Below are 17,580 nucleotides of genomic sequence, written 5' to 3'. Positions count from 1 at the left end.
AAAGCTGGTCTCACTATTATGTGAAAAAAATTGCTAAGTAGAGAATTTCTAACTGTTTTGGAGAATGATTTCACATTGGCTTTAGAACCGGTACTATCATCCTCCAATATACTGTACTCTTCAGGGAAGGAGAGTAAAACAGTGATAAAACACCAATAAAATATCTCTAGTGTCTGAGGGTGGTGTGGAGCACCAACTGCCAATTCCAATCCAGAAGCTTCTCTCCAGCACACATATGGGTCCCCTGAAGAGAAAGGATGGGGCCCCTGTTAACTGTTCCTCTCCCTTCTCCTCCCTGGGCAGCAGCTCTGAAGAGGGCCATGCGCCCACAGAGCAGTGCTCAAGGTATTCCAGATTATTCTACAGAAACCTTCCTAGAAATAGGAGTAACAAGAGCACAAAAGGGAGGACTGTGAGGCGGACCAAAGCTGGGCCCTATTTAATCTCCTACTGCTGCTGTAATAAAAAAATACCACAAGTGGGCAGCTTTAAAGAACAGGAATTTTTTGCCTCACAGTTCTGGAGGCTAGGAGCCTAAATTCAGGGTGTGACTCTAAGGGGGTCCTTTCGTCACTAGCCCGGTGAGGTCCTTGGTGTTCCTTGGCTTCCGTCTTCCCCATGTGTTTGTCTCTGTGTCTGTTCTGGTCTTTTTATAAATCAGAAGTGATTAGGTTTTGGACCCACCCTACACTGGTATGACCTCATTACTGTAACAAAGACACCCAATTTCCAAACAGAGCCAATCCACAGATACAGGGGTCAGGAATTCAGTATGTTTTGGGGGGACACAATTCAATCCTTAACAGGCCCCCAGCACAGCCACTTTCCTCTCCTCAAGGTGGTTGTAGAGAACCGTACCCCCTGGGTCTCTCCTGGTTCCTCTGGTCCATCTGCCTGCAGTCACCATCATGGCGACGCCTTGGCTGGGTACAGAGCCGTCGCTCCCTCTGTGCTCTTCCCCTTCCCTACCTTTCAGAGCCTTCCCTCCATCGCTGGTCCTGTCCTGGTCCAGCCACCCCTTCACCCCATGGCCCTTCCTCCAACCACTTCGTAACATACTCAAGGCCCTACACCTACACTCTAACTACCGACCTATCTTCTCCCTTCTCGCTCTTCCAAACATCTTGAAAGAGTGGTTGGAGAGGAAGGCAACCCTGAGGACATGATAGTTGAGCTGGGATTTGACGGGCACCAAGAAGGAGGGAAGAAGAGAGCACCTTGGGCAGGGGGTGGCTGAACTTGATGCTGGGGCAGGGCAGAGGGCAGGGCCAGGGGCCCAAGAGGGGGCCGGTAGAGCCCTGGGAGCCTCCAAGGCATCTGAGTGTGCATGTCAGCAGTGCTGTGACGTGGGGCGGAGACAGTCTGCTCCGTAGGCTTCTTGGATTCTGTGGGGATCAGAACATAGGAGTGAGCACCCCTGAGAGGTTCAGGACCTTGGAGAGAGCTCGGGATTCCCACAGAGACGTCCCTGAGCCTCGAGAACCAGGGACGGGTTGGGGTGCCCCTGAGAGGGACAGGACCAATCTGTGGGGACAGAGCCCTGTGGGATAAAGACTTTGGAGGGTGATAGAGGAATTCAATCCATAACAGCCCCCAACAGACAGGTTTCAGAGCAAGCTGAGCACCAGGGGTCTCCCAGAGCCTGGATGGCAGAAGCCAGCATTCAGGGTGGGAGGACCCAGAGGCTGTGAGGGCTGACCCCTGCGTCCACCTGACTCATCATCGAGGGGCTGCTGGAGGCCATGCGGCAGAAGTTGAGGTTAGACAGAGGTGAGGTGGCACAGAAAAGGGTGTAGACAAGTGGGTTTTGACTCCAGTGCACAACAGAATCACCTGGGGGCTCATCAAATGTAGACTGCTGGGCCTCTCCCAGAGCTTCCAAGTCAGTAGTTTGTGTGGGCTGTGCTAAGAACCTGCACTCCTGTCGCCTTCCCAGCTGCTGCTGCCACTGCACCAGGCCACACTTTGAGAACGCTTGGAGTCCACCAGTTTCAAGATGTTTGGCGGAGGGAGAAGAAGAAGTCAGGACAGTAGTTGGAGGAGTGTAAGGCCTTCAGGATGTCACAAACTGCCATCTGGTACCCCGGAAGGAGGAGTATCCCTATTGCAGATATTTTCCCTAAAGTGTGCTGAAACTCAAAGCCACTAGGCTCAGTGGCAGGGGTGTCTGGTCTTTGCTCCTGAGGATGTGAGAATTTGTCCCACAACCTCTGGCCTGTAGAGGGCGCCATGCTCTTGTTTCTAGCAGCCAGAATGTAAACTGTCTATCTACAGCCAGTCTCCTGCATCTTGTCCCTCCTCAGTCAGTGGTGGGAAAGGGCAGCCCTGCCACGTGGGCTATCCCCCAGGGGCCCTGGAGTTTTTACAGGGCCACTGAGGGCACAGGTGTGATGTCCTAGGGTCTGGGGCAGTCAGAGTCAGTCACCTACACTGGGTGGTGACAAGAGGCCCCCCACAGGTTGTGAAGGTGTCAGTGGGACCCACCTGATCTAAAGTTACCTGCACACCCTAGAGGGCAGTGAGTCAGTCTGTGGATCAGGGGTGGACACCTGTTGGGAGGGCACCCCTGGCTGCCAGAAAGCCCCGGGGCCAGGTTCTAAGAGTGGTCTGTAAACCACACTGTCCTAAACCTGCACCCTTCAGAGCCTCCCAAGTGAGTTCTAGCTACACTCTGCTGCTCAGAGTTTGGGGCCCAGCCTCAGTGCGCTGCCCCAGCTGCCTGCATCTGCCATCCTACGGTCTCCCCACAGGCAGCTCCTCTGGACTCCTGGGCTTCCCACCCAGGCCAGGGCCACAACCCTCCTTGTCATGTAACCTTCGGTCTTCTGGCCTGGCCGGGCTCATTCAGTATTGATGACAATAACTATGAGCATAATGATACCAAAAAAAAGCCATGGACCCTTGCTGAGCTCAGTACTTACACATGCTGTCGCCTGTGCCGACACACTGGAGAGGCCATCCCATTTCATCCTATGAGCTTGGTTCTATGCCCCTACCCCCATTTCACAGATGAGGAAACTGAGGCTCCACGAACACATACTAAGTGCCTGTTATGGGTTGTGAGCGTGCCTGGCAACACCCAGCTCTGAGAAGGTACACCTGGGAGCTAAGGTACTTCCTGGCCCAGGCCAGGCCCAGGGATAGGAATTGCTTTCTTACCTCCCAGTCGATGGAGGCTGAGAAGTTCCTCCTGCAGCCAGAGGTCCCTGGGAACTGAAGTGGGATGTCTGAGTACCAGGATCCACCCCAGGGATCCCTGCACTTGGGTAAGAACCTACACCAGTTCCCCTGCGTCTACCCTAGGCACACTGGCCAGTACTGAATTCAGACACACCTGAGTTGCAACACAGGCCACAGTGGCTGAGCCAGGTAGCCCGGGGCAAAGCACCCACATGGGGGTCCCACAGCCAGGGTTGGCATCTCTTTAACACATGTATCATTGGCACCTCCCGGGAAGACTCCACTCCTTGTGCCCGGTGGCTTTGCTACACCATGGGGCTGGGACAAGCAGCACCCCAAAGGGTGCTGACAGGGTAGACAGGCACAGACCACAGTGCCAGCATACAGCCGGCCCCTACAAGGCTGTCCTGGTGCCACATACACAACCAACTCACACCTGGGCACTGCTGCGAGGCCAGGCCAGGAAGGTCCTCAAGTGCTGCACAGGGCCCAGTCTTGTCTGGGGCCCAGCCTCACCTGGCTGGCCATGTTCTGGCCCACCACGGCCTCATAGGGCGGAGGGAGCTCGGCAGGGTAGAGCAGGCCGGGACTGCTGATGGCGACATCATACAAGGTGCTGAAGGGGGAGGGAGAAAAGTCCAGGTGCAGGCCCCTGCAAAGGAAGAAGCACACCGTGTCATCCGGAGGGAGCAGCACCCACAGAGCCCCCAGAACAGCGCCTGCCAGGCCCTCCCTCGTCCGACACTCCTCACGCTTGTGGGATAAAAGCCCAATGCACTCGGCAGTTTTAACTCTTGTTTTTTTTTCTGGAAAGATATCAACATTTTCAGCAAACTCTATGGTCCTGTCCATTAAAATTAAGATAACCATACAGCTGATTAAATCTTTAAGCAAATTTTACATGCTGTATTAATGACTATAATCCAAAAGCAGCTTTGTGTTTCAATAGAACATAACAGAGCTACTTCGCTGTGTTAGAGCTTCTTTTCCTCACACTGCAAACACACCAACAGAGAGGATCGATTTCTAGACCACTCCTCCGCTCACTTGCATTCTCTACTCTCTCACCCAGTCAGTCTGCTTTTAGACCCTGCTTGACTTCTTCCCTAACACAAACGTGGCTACCTCAACTGCTGGCCTTCCAAACCCCAGTCATGGAGGCAACAGGGAAGACGAACCTCTGGGCCTCGGCCGTGGGTGTGCAGGTGTACTCTGGGGGGTAGTAAGGTGGGGGTGGGATGGGGGGAGTGAACTCGTCGAAGCCCAGCGTCTGGTGGAGAACGGAGCCGTGGGGAGTCATGCAGGCAGGGTGGGCAGAACGGGGCCTCTGCGGGAAGAACTGAAAAACAGCGGGAAAGAACCGGTTAGGGCCAACTGGGACAGCTTGCATGGTTCGTGTCTACTGAAGCTCATTTTCCCTAAGCTTTAACTCTCCATTTGGAACATGTGAGATTCAAACTGTCCCACTGTGACCATTAAGCTCTCCACCAGGAAGCGCTGTCTCCGGAGCCTCATGATTTTGGTTCCCACAATGCTACACTAAATGTCTGTTTTCTGAAGAAAAACACAGTCTGAGGAGTCTTCAGTTCTATTCCCACCACTACACCTGAGTACACGCCTCCAAAGGGGCCTAACGGCCACAGTTTAAGATGGCATTCCCTAGGTGTGCTCCAAAACCCAGACCCACAAGATATTCCAAGGCTTCCGCTCCAAAAAAAGTCTATGTTGTTGTTGTTAGGCGCCGTCAAGTCAGCTCCGACTCATAGCGGCTCGAAGTACAACAAAAGGAAACACTGCCTGGCCCTGCATCATCCTCACCATCGTTGTTGCCACTGTGTCAGTCCATCTTGTTGAAGGTCTTCCTCTTTCTCGCTGACCCTCTACTCTACTGAGCATGATCTTCTTCTCCAGGGGCTGGGCCCTCCTGGTAACATGTCTATGACATGTGAGACGAACTCCTGCCATCCTCGCTTTTAAATCTATACAGTCAAATATTTGTGGAATGCCACAGACTGCGCTCCCTTCCTGGAGCACTGCAACGTGCACAGTGTGCTCAAGGCCCCAAGAAGGCCTGTGCTGAAAATCTCTTTAACTTTGTTTAACCAGTAACCCAACATTGCTCAAATATTTAATTATGGACACCTTAAGGTGGCACAGTGGTTAAGGTGCTTGGCTGCTAACTGAAAATCTGTGGTTTGAACCCACTAGCTGCTCTGAGGGAGAAACATGTGGCAGTCTGCTTCCGTAAAGACTGCAGCCTTGGAAACCCTGTGGGGCAGTTCTACCTGCCCTATAGGGTCACTCTGAATTGGAATTGACTCCATGGCAATGGGTATGGGTTGGACATTTTGTAGAACATCACTCTGAGGGAAAAGAGCTCCAGAATGTTCTGTAGGGTGGTCTTAAAAACTGAAGTCCTGCTTGAGTGAACTGAGAGATATCAGTCACTTAACAAAACGCATGGTGTCTGCCTAGTTTTCTGTTTCTGCTCATGAAAAGTCCTGACCTGTAACTATCCTGTCTGTACCTCGGATCTCTGTTCCCCAGAGGCTATCGGGGAATGGAGTTGCCTGAGACGCGAGCTCCACTTGCAGTCAACAGCTCCCTGGAGTGCCTACAGGTGAGGAAAGCCCCAGTGCCTTCCCAGCTCCGCGCTCTGCCCTCAAGGGACTCCCCATGGCATGGAAGGAGGGAAGGAAAGGAGCAAGGGTGAATACGACTCTATCAGGCCACGCAAGGACAGCTCCATTAGGCAATGGTGAGCTCTTCAAGCGCCGTGCTGAAACCTGGGGTCCACAAAGGTTGATGAAGAAGACGACACTGGAATGGGTGTTGGAAGCTTGGTAGGATTTCAACAGGTGGGCTGCCAGGAAGGCACTCAGGAGCAAGAAGAAGAGGTGATGAGAGAAAGGTATGTGTACCAAAAGCAGCAGATAAGGCTCTAGCAGTTGCGGGTTAATTCTGGAGAGACTGGAGAGCCAGGGAGGGTGAAGGAAGTGCCTTCTACAGCACTGGGCAGGGTGGGCTGGCGTGGGTGGAGACTGGGGCAGTAGAACATTTTTGCACCAGTTACAGGGGAGGTCATGATCTGAATATGGTCAAATGCTGGGAAATTCCAGTGCTGCCATCTGATGGAGAAAGAGCTTGGCCACATCTAACCACGTAACACAGTCAGACTGAAGAAGGCTCCTGTGTGGTCTCGGTCTTCTTCGCACACAGAGCACGTTCGTTGCCTCTCCAGCTGGTCTGACCTGCGTCTTTGTCTAATTGTCTAAAAGGGAGTGAAACAATGGCTACAAACAGGTCTAATACGTCTGCCCTCCTCTACCTTGGCGCTTACGGCACAAAGCTGAGTGGCTGGAACCAGAGTCAATGTCCTTGAGGTCTAACAGGGAAATATTTTACATTAGTCTCTATCAAATCAGAAAGATCAATACCATACTCAGGAAAAGCTAATGAAATGCAGAAGGCAAAAATCACGCTCCTATTCAAGGAACACTTCCACTAGGGATAAGAACAACAAGCCCCTTCACAAGCATGTCTAAGAGCTCCAGCTGGTCTTACTAGCAGGCTTAAATGAGGGGATGCTGCTGTGCACCAGGGGCTTTGTAAGGTTAAGCAGTAGGCTCCACACCCGCTCTAAGCCCCTGACTACCCTCCCAGTGTGTGCTGGCCACCTTCATGGAAGCGTCTCAGGCTCAGCAAGTGTCACACCAAGCCTTTACCTTTGCTTCTCATCCTCCCCGGTGAGACGCCTGCCAGTCATGCTTAACATCTTTCCTCCCTTCCCTGCCATCAATGTCTGTGAAATGAGGGCAGGGTCTGTCTCTCAGCTCAAGGTCACCATCTCTACACTCTGCTCTATGACGTTGGGGCTGGAAGTCTGCAAACCTCATTTCTCAGACTACTTTGCCAGCCGGCTCCTGCTAGGTTCTGCCAACGGGGGGCGCTAGAGGGACAGTAGAAGGCAGGAAGCTGGGAGAGCCTGCTCCTCCCTCACTCCTTCCCTTTTGTTCTCCCAGCCCTAAGGGGAGGTAGCTGCTTCCCGTGGTTATTAATCCCTGGGTAACCTCAAGCACCTCTTTTGCTCCTTCAGCTTTCCACACCAGACTAACCAACAACGTATTACCTTGTTGAAATCCTGAGGTGATTCTTTTCCCACCTGAGTCCTGACAGCCCAGGGCCCTGTCTGTCTTAACCCCACATACTCCCTGTGCCTCATCTGGTGCCTTGCTCACTGAAGAGGAGACAGGCTCCTCCTCGCTGTCACGCCTCTGCTCAGCCCTGCTCAGCCCTGCTCACCCCGTCTTTGTAGGAGCATCTAACATGTCTCTCCACCTTGATTCCTTCCTCTTGAATCCAGTCACCGTTATGCTAGTAAAGTTACTTTTAAACCAATCTGGTGAGGCCCCGTCTATACCTTGCCACATGAGACCCTCGCTCATGAAGTTCCAGTGATGTCCAGCTTCCTGCCCTCCAGCCAACTCATGTCAAGGATTTCATTTTACTTGGATCCACAATTAATGCCCATGCAAGCAGCAGTCAAGAAATCAAACAACATATTGTGTCGGGTAAATCTGCTGCAAAACACCTCTTTAAAGTGTTAAAAAGCAAAAATGTCACCTTGAGGACTAAGGTACACCTGACAATTGCCTCATGCATGTGAAAGCTGGACAATGAATAAGGAAGACCAAAGAAGTGACTCCTTTGAATCGTGGTGTTGGTGAAGGATACTGAATACACCAAGGGCTGCTAGAGGAATGAACAAATCTGCCTTGCAAGAAGTACAGCCAGAGTGCTCCTTGGAAGTGAAGATGGCGAGACTTCGTCTCATGTACTTTGGGCATGTTATCAGGAGGAGTCAGTCCTGGAGAAGGACATCATGCTTGTTAAAGCTGGGGGTCAGCAAAAAAAGAGGAAGACCCTCAATGAGATGGATTGGCACAGTGGCTGCAACAATGGGCTCAAACATACCTACTATTGTGAGGATGGCACAGGATCAGGCACTGTTTTGTTCTGTTCTATATAAGGTCACTATGAGTCAGAGCCGACTCAATGGCACCTACAGCTAACAGCACCTTGGCACATGAGACTCTTAAACTTGCTGAGTCCCAGTGAGTGTCCAGCTTCCTGCCCTCCAGCCAACTCATGCTACAAAACTCCTCCCTGCTCTGAACACACAGTGCTCCATCACAATCCCAAATAGCAAACACATTTTGCTGCCTTTCTGGATCCCCCCCAGCTCTCTCCTGGCAACCTCCCAGCCACCCTTCAAGACCCAGCATAAATGCCCCTGACTCTGGAAAGCTGTCCCCTTGGACAGCCCACACTGTCCGCACCTAGCAGTGCTCCGCAGCCTCACACATAAGCAGTTATGGCCAGGTGTGAAGTGTAACTCCACCTCAGGCTCTAAATTGTCCCTTCTTCCTGAGCTGGTTCTGATCGTCCAGGGTCAGGTGTACCCTCCTTGTTTAATCGTGTGGTGATCCTGGACCCCATGAGCAAAGGTACACCTATGTCTGGTGCGTGAAGTGCTGCTGGTACCTGGCTCAGTTGTTCACACACCTGCTGTGACCACCATGGCACCCAGGTCTCATAACCCACATAGCAGGAGTGTGCAATTTAGACCCTGTGGTGAGAATCCCATTCTTATACGCCAATTCTGGAGAAAGGGAGATCCAGCTTAGACGTGTTCCGTCCTTCAGGGGTGACCTGGAAGCCAGGCAGCACTGGGAACTGAGGTATCTGGCCTAGGGCAGCTTTCCAAGGCCCACTGAACACACAAAACCAAACCCGTTACCATCAAGTTGATTCTGATTCATAGAGACTCCACAGAACAGAGAACCATAGGGTTTTCAAGGAGCGGCTGGTGGATTTGAACTGCCAACATTTTTGCTTAGCAGCTGAACTCTTAACCACTGTACTACCAGGGCTCCATACACACAGAAAACTACACAGAGCCCCTAAAATTTGATTCTGTCTGAATGGCTCTGAGACTGGGGTCTGAGGAAGAGCACAAAGAGGTCAAGGGGCTTCAGGGCTGAGAATCAGAAGGCCAATTCTCAAGGCCCAGCCTGACTGTGAGGGGCCCACATGACTGTGGGTGCATTACAGACCCCTCTGAGTCTCATCCCCTCTTCCCTGTCCCCACCTGAGCCTGTCATACTGAGAAACACCATTTCTCAGGCACAGACTCATGTCAGAGAGACCCCATGCCATCTCCTGTCATAGGGGTAGGGAGTTGTGGGCTGGTGGGGTCAGGGGAGGTGCTTCCTCCTGACCTGGGGTGGGATGTGAGAATGGCCCGGGATATGGAGGGCTGGGACCCCAGGACTGGCCATTTACCTCCTCCACTGGGCCTCTGACCAGCCTTACCCTCCCTGGTTCACTGGAAACAGAGTACCCTTCCCTAGCCTCCTGCCACATCCTGGTTCTGGAAGTGAGCACGCATGCCTTAGGATTTTCCATAAGACTAAGAGATACAGGGGAAAACCCTCTTCCCCTGCCCCTCCTCAGACCTGGCAGCAGTAACAGGATGATCACTATAGTAAAGGTTTCTGAATCGACCTCCCCATAGCCAACCCTCCAGGTGAGCTGCTGTCTGCCCTGAACTCCCAGCCCCAAGAGGGTGCTTGAGGCTCCCTGCTGCCCTCTGTTTCCACCACACCTGCCACCTGCCCAGGGGAGTCCCACACTTACCCAGGGCTGCATGCGTGTGCTCCCACACAGGTCAATGCCAGCTTTAGTTACTGTTGTAACTGCATAATGAGGTATGAATGCAGGCAGAAAAAGTTGTTCTTTCTACGAAAACCAAGTGGAATGCTTTGGAAAGACTTGATAAAAAACAGTAGTTAAGAAGAAATGGCTGTTCAATTAGGACTGGGTGAGACAGCAGCAAGAAAACAGAGAAGAGTCCTAACAGTCTGGGGAGTTCTGCGTTCAGACTGCTTTCCACGTCTCACTCCAGTTCAAAGGAGCTGAATCTGGAAATCATAGATGGCAGAGTTCCCATGAAGTTTATGCGAGAAATACAACCCGTCATCAAAGAGGCCCATCATCAAAGAGGAGGTCATGGCACCGAATCAGAAGACCAATGGGTAGATGCTCATTTATGCATTTAAAGTTGAAATAAAATGTTTATAGTGTGCAGGCACCATTGCTATGATTGTCCGCTGTAGCCAGCTTGTTAGATTGGTCAGCTGCCTTCAGCCCTGATCTGGTCCTTAAGTGGCACCTACTATCCAGAGAAGTCTTTGCCAAGTCCAGGCCTTAAGGAAGGCCACCGTGGATATAGGAGGGCCAGTCTCAGCAGGGTGGGGGATGAAGGGGGGAGAGGCGACAATACTGGAGAATGTGGGCTGATTCTGGGGTGCCTGGGGGTGATGTTACACCCCTGACAGCCTGTACCCCTTAGTAGCTTCTGCGTCAAGCACAGTTACCCCACTGTGGAGGGCACAGAGCCCCATTCGTACTTTCTAAGAAAGCTCCACTTTATAAGGCGATGGCTAGAGGTAAAAAAAAAAAAAAAAAAAAGACAATAATAAAAGAAGAAGTTAACAAGCGATGAAGACGCAGGTAATAGCATATGAAGTCCCTTCAGCTGAAGTGGCTGCCATAAGCTAAGTGCAGAGGAAAATAATGTCATGTAAGAATGAGACTGCATTTAAAAATGAAATAAAATGAGATTATAGACACTTATGAGATAAAACGCTTTCTCCACTAAACTATATCAATAAGCTGCATTGTATAATCAGATTGCTGGTTGCCACCATATCCAAGCATATCAGGATAATTCTGCCTTACAAATTCTGACAATAGGCACAGCACTTGGCATCTCGTGTATACACACTCATTCAGTCACATTAGTTCCAACAATTGCTAACTACTGGAAATTCTCATCCACAGAGATAAGAAAGGAATGATGGGCTCTCTGGAGGCTTTGTTCTTACCATCTTTGATTCTCTAGCAGCACTTGACATACAGCAAAACTCATGAAATGTTTGCTGACTAAATGAATGTGTGAAGAAGCAAATAAAAATGAGTGAATAAATCAGCATATAACACAAAATTGTGACTCTTCTGAAAAGTGGTTATATCTAGAGTTTCATTCTATTGCATAAATTCTTCACATACAAGCCATAGTAGAAATCAGGACTGAGGTATCCTGTCTAACCTTTAGGAGGAGGGAGGGGGGCTGGGGAAGTGGGAGAAGAGAAGGCAGCTTGTCTGTGCTCATGTGGTGGTACTGGGCTGCCCAGGCACACAGAGTTGCCCCTTTGTGCAAATTAGAGTGAGGTGCCCCTTCCTATGGCAGGGCCCATGGCTCGGCAAGCAGACTGGTTTCATTTCTGACCCCAGCACCCCGTGCAGTGAACTGCTCAACCAGGGGCCTGGCAGGGCAGTGGACATGAGGCCTGGAGCAGCCTACAGGTTCTTAGACATGATGTTCCTGCAGGGTCCTGTTCTTCTTTTTGAGAAAAGAAGTTAGTGTGAACCTATCAAGAAATGGGTGGTAAGAGGGCTTCTCCATCCTTGTTCACAAAGTGTCCTTCCCTCCAATACTGCTCTCATCATAAATTAGCGCTTCTCACTTTGAAGGCTTTAGATAAAAATAAATATCAGAATGAAGAGTTAGTACAACAAGAGCCACAACTGACTCAAAAAAATGGCAATGGGGAAGATAAAGAACATGGAACTAGTAGTGAGCAGCATACCTTATATAAATTTAAATACAGAGGGTAATGAAAATGGGATAGGTTGATGTGATTTAAATATTAAGGATTATTGAAAGAGAAAGGACATACTAGAGAGGAAAAACCCTAAGAGCCTAGAACACAGTGTTTTAAACTAGCTCGGGAAAACCCAAGAGTTGGCCATGGTGTGGAAGAAGGGGCAGGGAAGTGAAAGCACTCCAGAGGGAAGCCTTGGCAAGGAAAAAAAACCATGTTTGGGAAAGCATAAACATCAAGAGAATCCTTCCTTTCTGTAGTTGGGTGATTAATGAACAAAAAAAGTTCTTTAAAGCTGGGAAACACACACTAACATAAACAATACATACACGCTCAACACATTTTATTTTAACTTAAAACATAAATACATGGACAAATTCCTAGAAAGACACAAAGTGTCAAAACAGACTGGAGAAGAAATATAAAATCCGAATATATCCATAACAAATAAAGAGATTGAATCAGTAATCAAAAAAACTATGCACAAAGAAAAGTCCAGGCCCAGATGGCTTCACTGGGGAATTCTACCAAACATTTAAAGAAGAATTAGTATAAATTACTCAAAAATTCTTCCAAAAAAAAAAAAAACAAACAGAAGAGGAGGAAACACTTCCAAACTCATTGTATGAGGCCAGTGTTACTCTGATAGATAAAAAGAAGATTATACATCATGGTGAAGTGGGATTTATCTTAGGAATGAAAGGGTGGTTGCACACCTGAAAATCAATTAATGCTCTACACTGTACAAATAGTGTAGAGAACAAAAACCAACACAATTTCATGATAAAAACACTCAACAAACTGGAATAGAAGGGAGCTTCCTCAATCTGATAAAGGGCACCCACAGCTAACATCATACTTAATGGTGAAAGATGGAAAGCTTTCTCCCCAAGACAAGAACAAGACAAAGATGTCTGCTCTCATCACTTCTGTTCAACATTGTACTGGAGGTTCTAGTCAGGGAAATTAAGCAAGAAAATTAAATAAAAGGCATCCAGGTTGAAAGGCAATACATAAATCTAACCTTATTTACAGATGACACAATCTTGTATATAAAAAATCCTAAGGAGTCCACACACATGCACACACACACACACACACATGATTTATTTCACTTGGTACATCACATAGACTTAATATTGTTAAGATGGCAATACTCCCTAAACTGAACCACAGAGTGAACACAATCACTATCAAAATCTCAGCTGGTTTTGCAGAAACGGATGCTAAAAGTTCATATGGAAATTCAAGGGACATAAAAGAGCTGAATAGTCTTGAAAAAGAACAAATTTCCCATTTTTAAAACTCACTGCAAACTACAATAAACAATACAGTGTGGTCGTGGCACAAGGACAGACATATAGATCAATGTAATAGAATTGAGAGTCCAGAAATAATCAATAGTGCCAAGACAATTCAATGAGGGAAAGAATAGTCTTTTCCATAAATGGCGCTAGGACAACTGAATCTCCATACGCAATAAAGTTGGACCCCCTAACTCACATCATATACAAAAACTAACTCAAAAAGTTTCAAACACCTAAGTGTAAGAGCTAAAACTGTAAAACCCTTAGAAGAAAACATAGGAACAAATTTTCATGACCTTGTATCAGCCAATGGTTTCCTAGATATGACACCAGAAGCAACCAAAATGGGGGGTGGGGATGGATAAACTGCACTTCCTCAAAATAAAAGCTTTTGCTCTTCAAAGGACATCAACAAGAAAGTGAAAATACAACCCACAGGGTGGGAGGAAATATAAGTAAATCTTATATCTGATAAGGGACTTGTATCAAGAATATGTAAAGAACTCTTACAACTCAATAATAAAAACGCAAATGACCCAATCTGAAAGGAATTTGTATATCTTTGGAGAAACATTTACTCAAAACATTTCTCCAGAGAAGATATACAAATGGTCAGTGAGTACATGAGAACATGTTCAACATCATTAACCACCAGGGAAATGCAAGTCAAAACCACAAAGAGATACCACTTCACATCCACTAGGATGGCTATAATTAAAAACATAGCTAATAACAAGTGTTGACAAGGATGTGAAGACATTGGAACCCTCATACTCTGCAGGGGGGAATGTAAAATGGTACGGCTGCTTTGGAAAACAGTCTACCAATTCCTCAAAATAGTCATATGACCTAGCAATTCCACTCCTAGGAAATGAAAACATATGTCCACACAGAAACTTGTACATGAATGTTCACAGCAACATTATTCTTAATATCCAAGAAGTAGAAATAAGTAATACATCCATCAACTGATGAATGGGACAAAATATGTGGTATAGCCATCCCATGGGATATTATTTGACAATAAAAAGAATGAAGTACCAACATTGACACATGTTACAACATGGATGAACCTAGGGACTGGGAGGAAGACGGGTGTGTCTGTGACTGCTGAGTATAGGCACATGGGGTGATGAACATTTAACGTAGTGATGGTTGCACTACTGTGACTATACTAAAAACCACTGAACTGTATACTTTTGGGTAAATTGTATGATATGTGAACTACATCTCAATAAACCTGTTACCCATCCCCCCCAAAGAGAAAAAACAAAACAAAACAAAAGCCATACATACAGACATTGACCAATCTTTCCATGTCCTGCTAAGCTTCTGCTGTGAGTCAGAGTCTGCTGCTGCAGTACCTTATGGTCTTCCCTGTATAAACTACTCAGGCATCCACCAGTAGGGAAATGGCTAAGTAACTGACATTTCATACATATTATGGGTCAATGCAGATATTAAAACAATATCTATTGAAGGAAGGGGTCCAAGCTGCACTGAAGGTATAGGTGAAAAACGAGGCTCCAGGAATTAATGGAATACCAATTAAAATGTTTCAACAAACGATGCAGCTGTGGAAGTACTCACTCATCTATGCCAAGAAATTTGGAATACAGCTTCCTGGCCAACCAACTCGAAGAGATCTGTATTTTTGCCCATTCCAAAGAAAGGTGATCCGACAGAATGCAGAAATTATTGAACAAGATCATTAGTATTGTATACAAATAAAATTTTGCTGAAGATCATTCAAAAGCTGTTGTAGCAGTACCTTGACAGGGAACTGCCAGAAATTCAAGCTGGATTCAGAAGAGGATGTGGAATGAGGAGTATCACTGCTGATGTTAGATGGATCTTGGCTGAAAGCAGAGAATACCAGAAAGATGTTTACTGGTGTTATATTGACTATGCAAAGGCATTTGACTGTATAGATCTTAACAAATTATGGATAACATTGCGAAGAATGGGAACTCCAGAACACTTAATTGTGCTCTGTACACAGACCAAGTGGCAGTCGTTTGAACAGAGCAAGAGGATACTGCATGGTTTACAATCAAGAAAGGCGTGCGTCAGGGTTGTATCCTTTCACCATGCTTATTCAGTCTGTATGCTGAGCAAATTATTCAAGCTGGACAATATGAAGAATGTGGCATCAGGATTGGTGGAAGACTCATTAACAACCTGCAATGACACACCTTACTTGCTGAAAGCAAAGAGGACTTGAAGCACTTACTGATAAAGATCAAAGAGTATAGCTTTCAGTATGGACTACACCTCAACAGAAAGAAAACAAAAATCCTCACAACTGGACCAATAAACATCACGATAAATGGAGAGAAGATTGTGTTAAAGATTTCATTATACTTGAATCCACCGTCAATGACCACAGAAGCAGCCGTCAGGAAATCAAATGACATACTGCATTGGGCAAATCTGCCCCAAAGACCTCTTTAAAGTGTTAAAAAGCGAAGATGTCACTTTAAGGATTAAGGTGTGCCTGACCTAAGCCACGGTATTTTCAATCGTCTCACACACATTCGAAAACTGGACGATGAATAAGGAAGACTGAAGAAGAATTGATGACTTTGATTTAGGGTGTTGGTGAAGAGTATTGAATATACTATGGACTGCCAGAAGAATGAGCAAATCTGTCTTGGGAGAGGTACAACTAGAATGCTCCTTAGAAACAAGGATTACAAGACTATGTCTCACATACTTTGGACATGTTATCAAGAGGGATCAGTCCTTGGAGAAGGACATCATGCTTGGTAAAGTAGAGAGTCAGCAGAAAAGAGAAAGACCCTCAAGGAGACGGCTGTAACAATGGGGTCAAGCATAACGATTGTGAGGATGGTGCAGGACCGGTCAATGTTTTGTTCTGTTGTAAACAGGGTTGCCATGATTTGGAACTGACTTGATGGCACCTAACAACAATCAATCTCTCTCTATCTAGACCTAGAGGGACGTCCATGTTAGTTTCAGGTTTTTATGAAATCAAGTCACAGAGTAATATGAATGGTGTGATGTCATTTTGGCTAAAAGAGGAAGGGATGAGAGGAAGGTAGGGAGGAAATATGGAAGACAGACTCGATTTACATGCGTTTATATAAGTACTTGGAAAACCTGGTGGCATAGTGGCTAAGTGCTACAGCTGCTAACCAAAGGGTCGGCAGTTCAAATCCACCAGGCGCTCCTTGGAAAGCCTATGGGGCAGTTCTACTCTGTCCTATAGGGTAGCTATGAGTCGGAATTGACTCGACGGCAACGGGTTTGGTTTTTATATAAGTACTAAGAAATCAAGAAAGAAATGGAAAGATTTACTCCAAACCGTTAGAAGCGGTTTCCTCAAGAGAATAGGGTAGAATAGAGGGGATCACAAACTCTTCTTTAGACATCTCTATGTTATCTGACTGGTTTAAATAATCATATATTACTGCTTTAACTAAAGAATCTAATGAAATGAAGTAAGAAAATTTAAAAAAAGCTTCTGAGACATTCTGTACAACTCCATTCCTGGTCCGTCCCTTCAGGCCATAACTACATGCCCCTTGAGCTCCCTGCTGTTCATGGGCTCCAGGCAGTTCTCCACTTCTCTGAGTGCACAGCCTCTGACATGTGGCCACATTCACACAGATCATCTGATTTAAACCTCTGGCTGCCCTGTGAGGACAAAAGGGCATACACACTTGGTTTCATTTAGAGCAAAGGAAACTGGGATAATTAGGCAGCGATGTGACCAGTGATGGTCCCACAAGGCACATGGTCATGTATCACCAGTTTACCATAAACACAGTAAACACATCAATAGCAGCAGACTGTCTTCCAGAGGGCACCCGCTGGTGACCTCCAAGTACCATGGACCGTTTGCTTTGTCTCCCCAGGGACTGTAAGGTGCAGCAGTGGAGCTAACGTCTTCTGGCGAAAGCAGTCTCATCTGTTCCATAGCATATGGAAGCAGGCTGAATGATCACAAAGGGAGAAGGACTTGCCAGCAGGAAGTTCATATATTTCCACTTCCAAGCCAGGGATTTGAAGCACCAAGCATTTAGCAATGAAACAATGAAGGTTTCTCATGGTAGCTGTTGTAATCGTAATAATATTTTAATTTTATATAGTGCTTTGGAGTCCCTGGATGGTGCAAACAGTTCACGCGCTTGGTTGCTAACTGAAAGGTTGAAGGTTTGAGTCCACCCAGAGGTAGCTCAGAAGAAAAGTGATCCACTTCTGAAAAACCAGCCATTGAAAACCCTATGGGCTGATTAAGGGTAGGGATGCACAGCTGATTGCTGCAATTCCTGAAAATAAGTTGTACACTTGCAAAAAGTTGAATTGGCCAAAGTTGTGTGATATATACATTTACAACA

The 17,580-nt window shown here is 47.3% G+C and overlaps 1 protein-coding gene across 1 annotated transcript in view; it reads right to left on the bottom strand.

The window, feature by feature from the left end:
* The window catches only part of ENTREP2 (endosomal transmembrane epsin interactor 2), a 591,792-nt gene that overhangs the window by 16,228 nt on the left and 557,984 nt on the right, over positions 1-17,580 (bottom strand). The window contains exons 6-7 of the mRNA XM_049906022.1: positions 4,359-4,519; positions 3,697-3,832 (exon numbers count right to left, since the gene is read on the bottom strand). Of these exons, the coding sequence (XP_049761979.1) occupies positions 3,697-3,832; positions 4,359-4,519 (297 nt within the window). The remainder of the gene's footprint in view (positions 1-3,696; positions 3,833-4,358; positions 4,520-17,580) is intronic.

This window comes from Elephas maximus, chromosome 13 (genome assembly GCF_024166365.1).
Source record: "Elephas maximus indicus isolate mEleMax1 chromosome 13, mEleMax1 primary haplotype, whole genome shotgun sequence".
Taxonomy (NCBI): domain Eukaryota; kingdom Metazoa; phylum Chordata; class Mammalia; order Proboscidea; family Elephantidae; genus Elephas; species Elephas maximus.
This window is presented reverse-complemented; position numbering and strand designations above follow the sequence as displayed.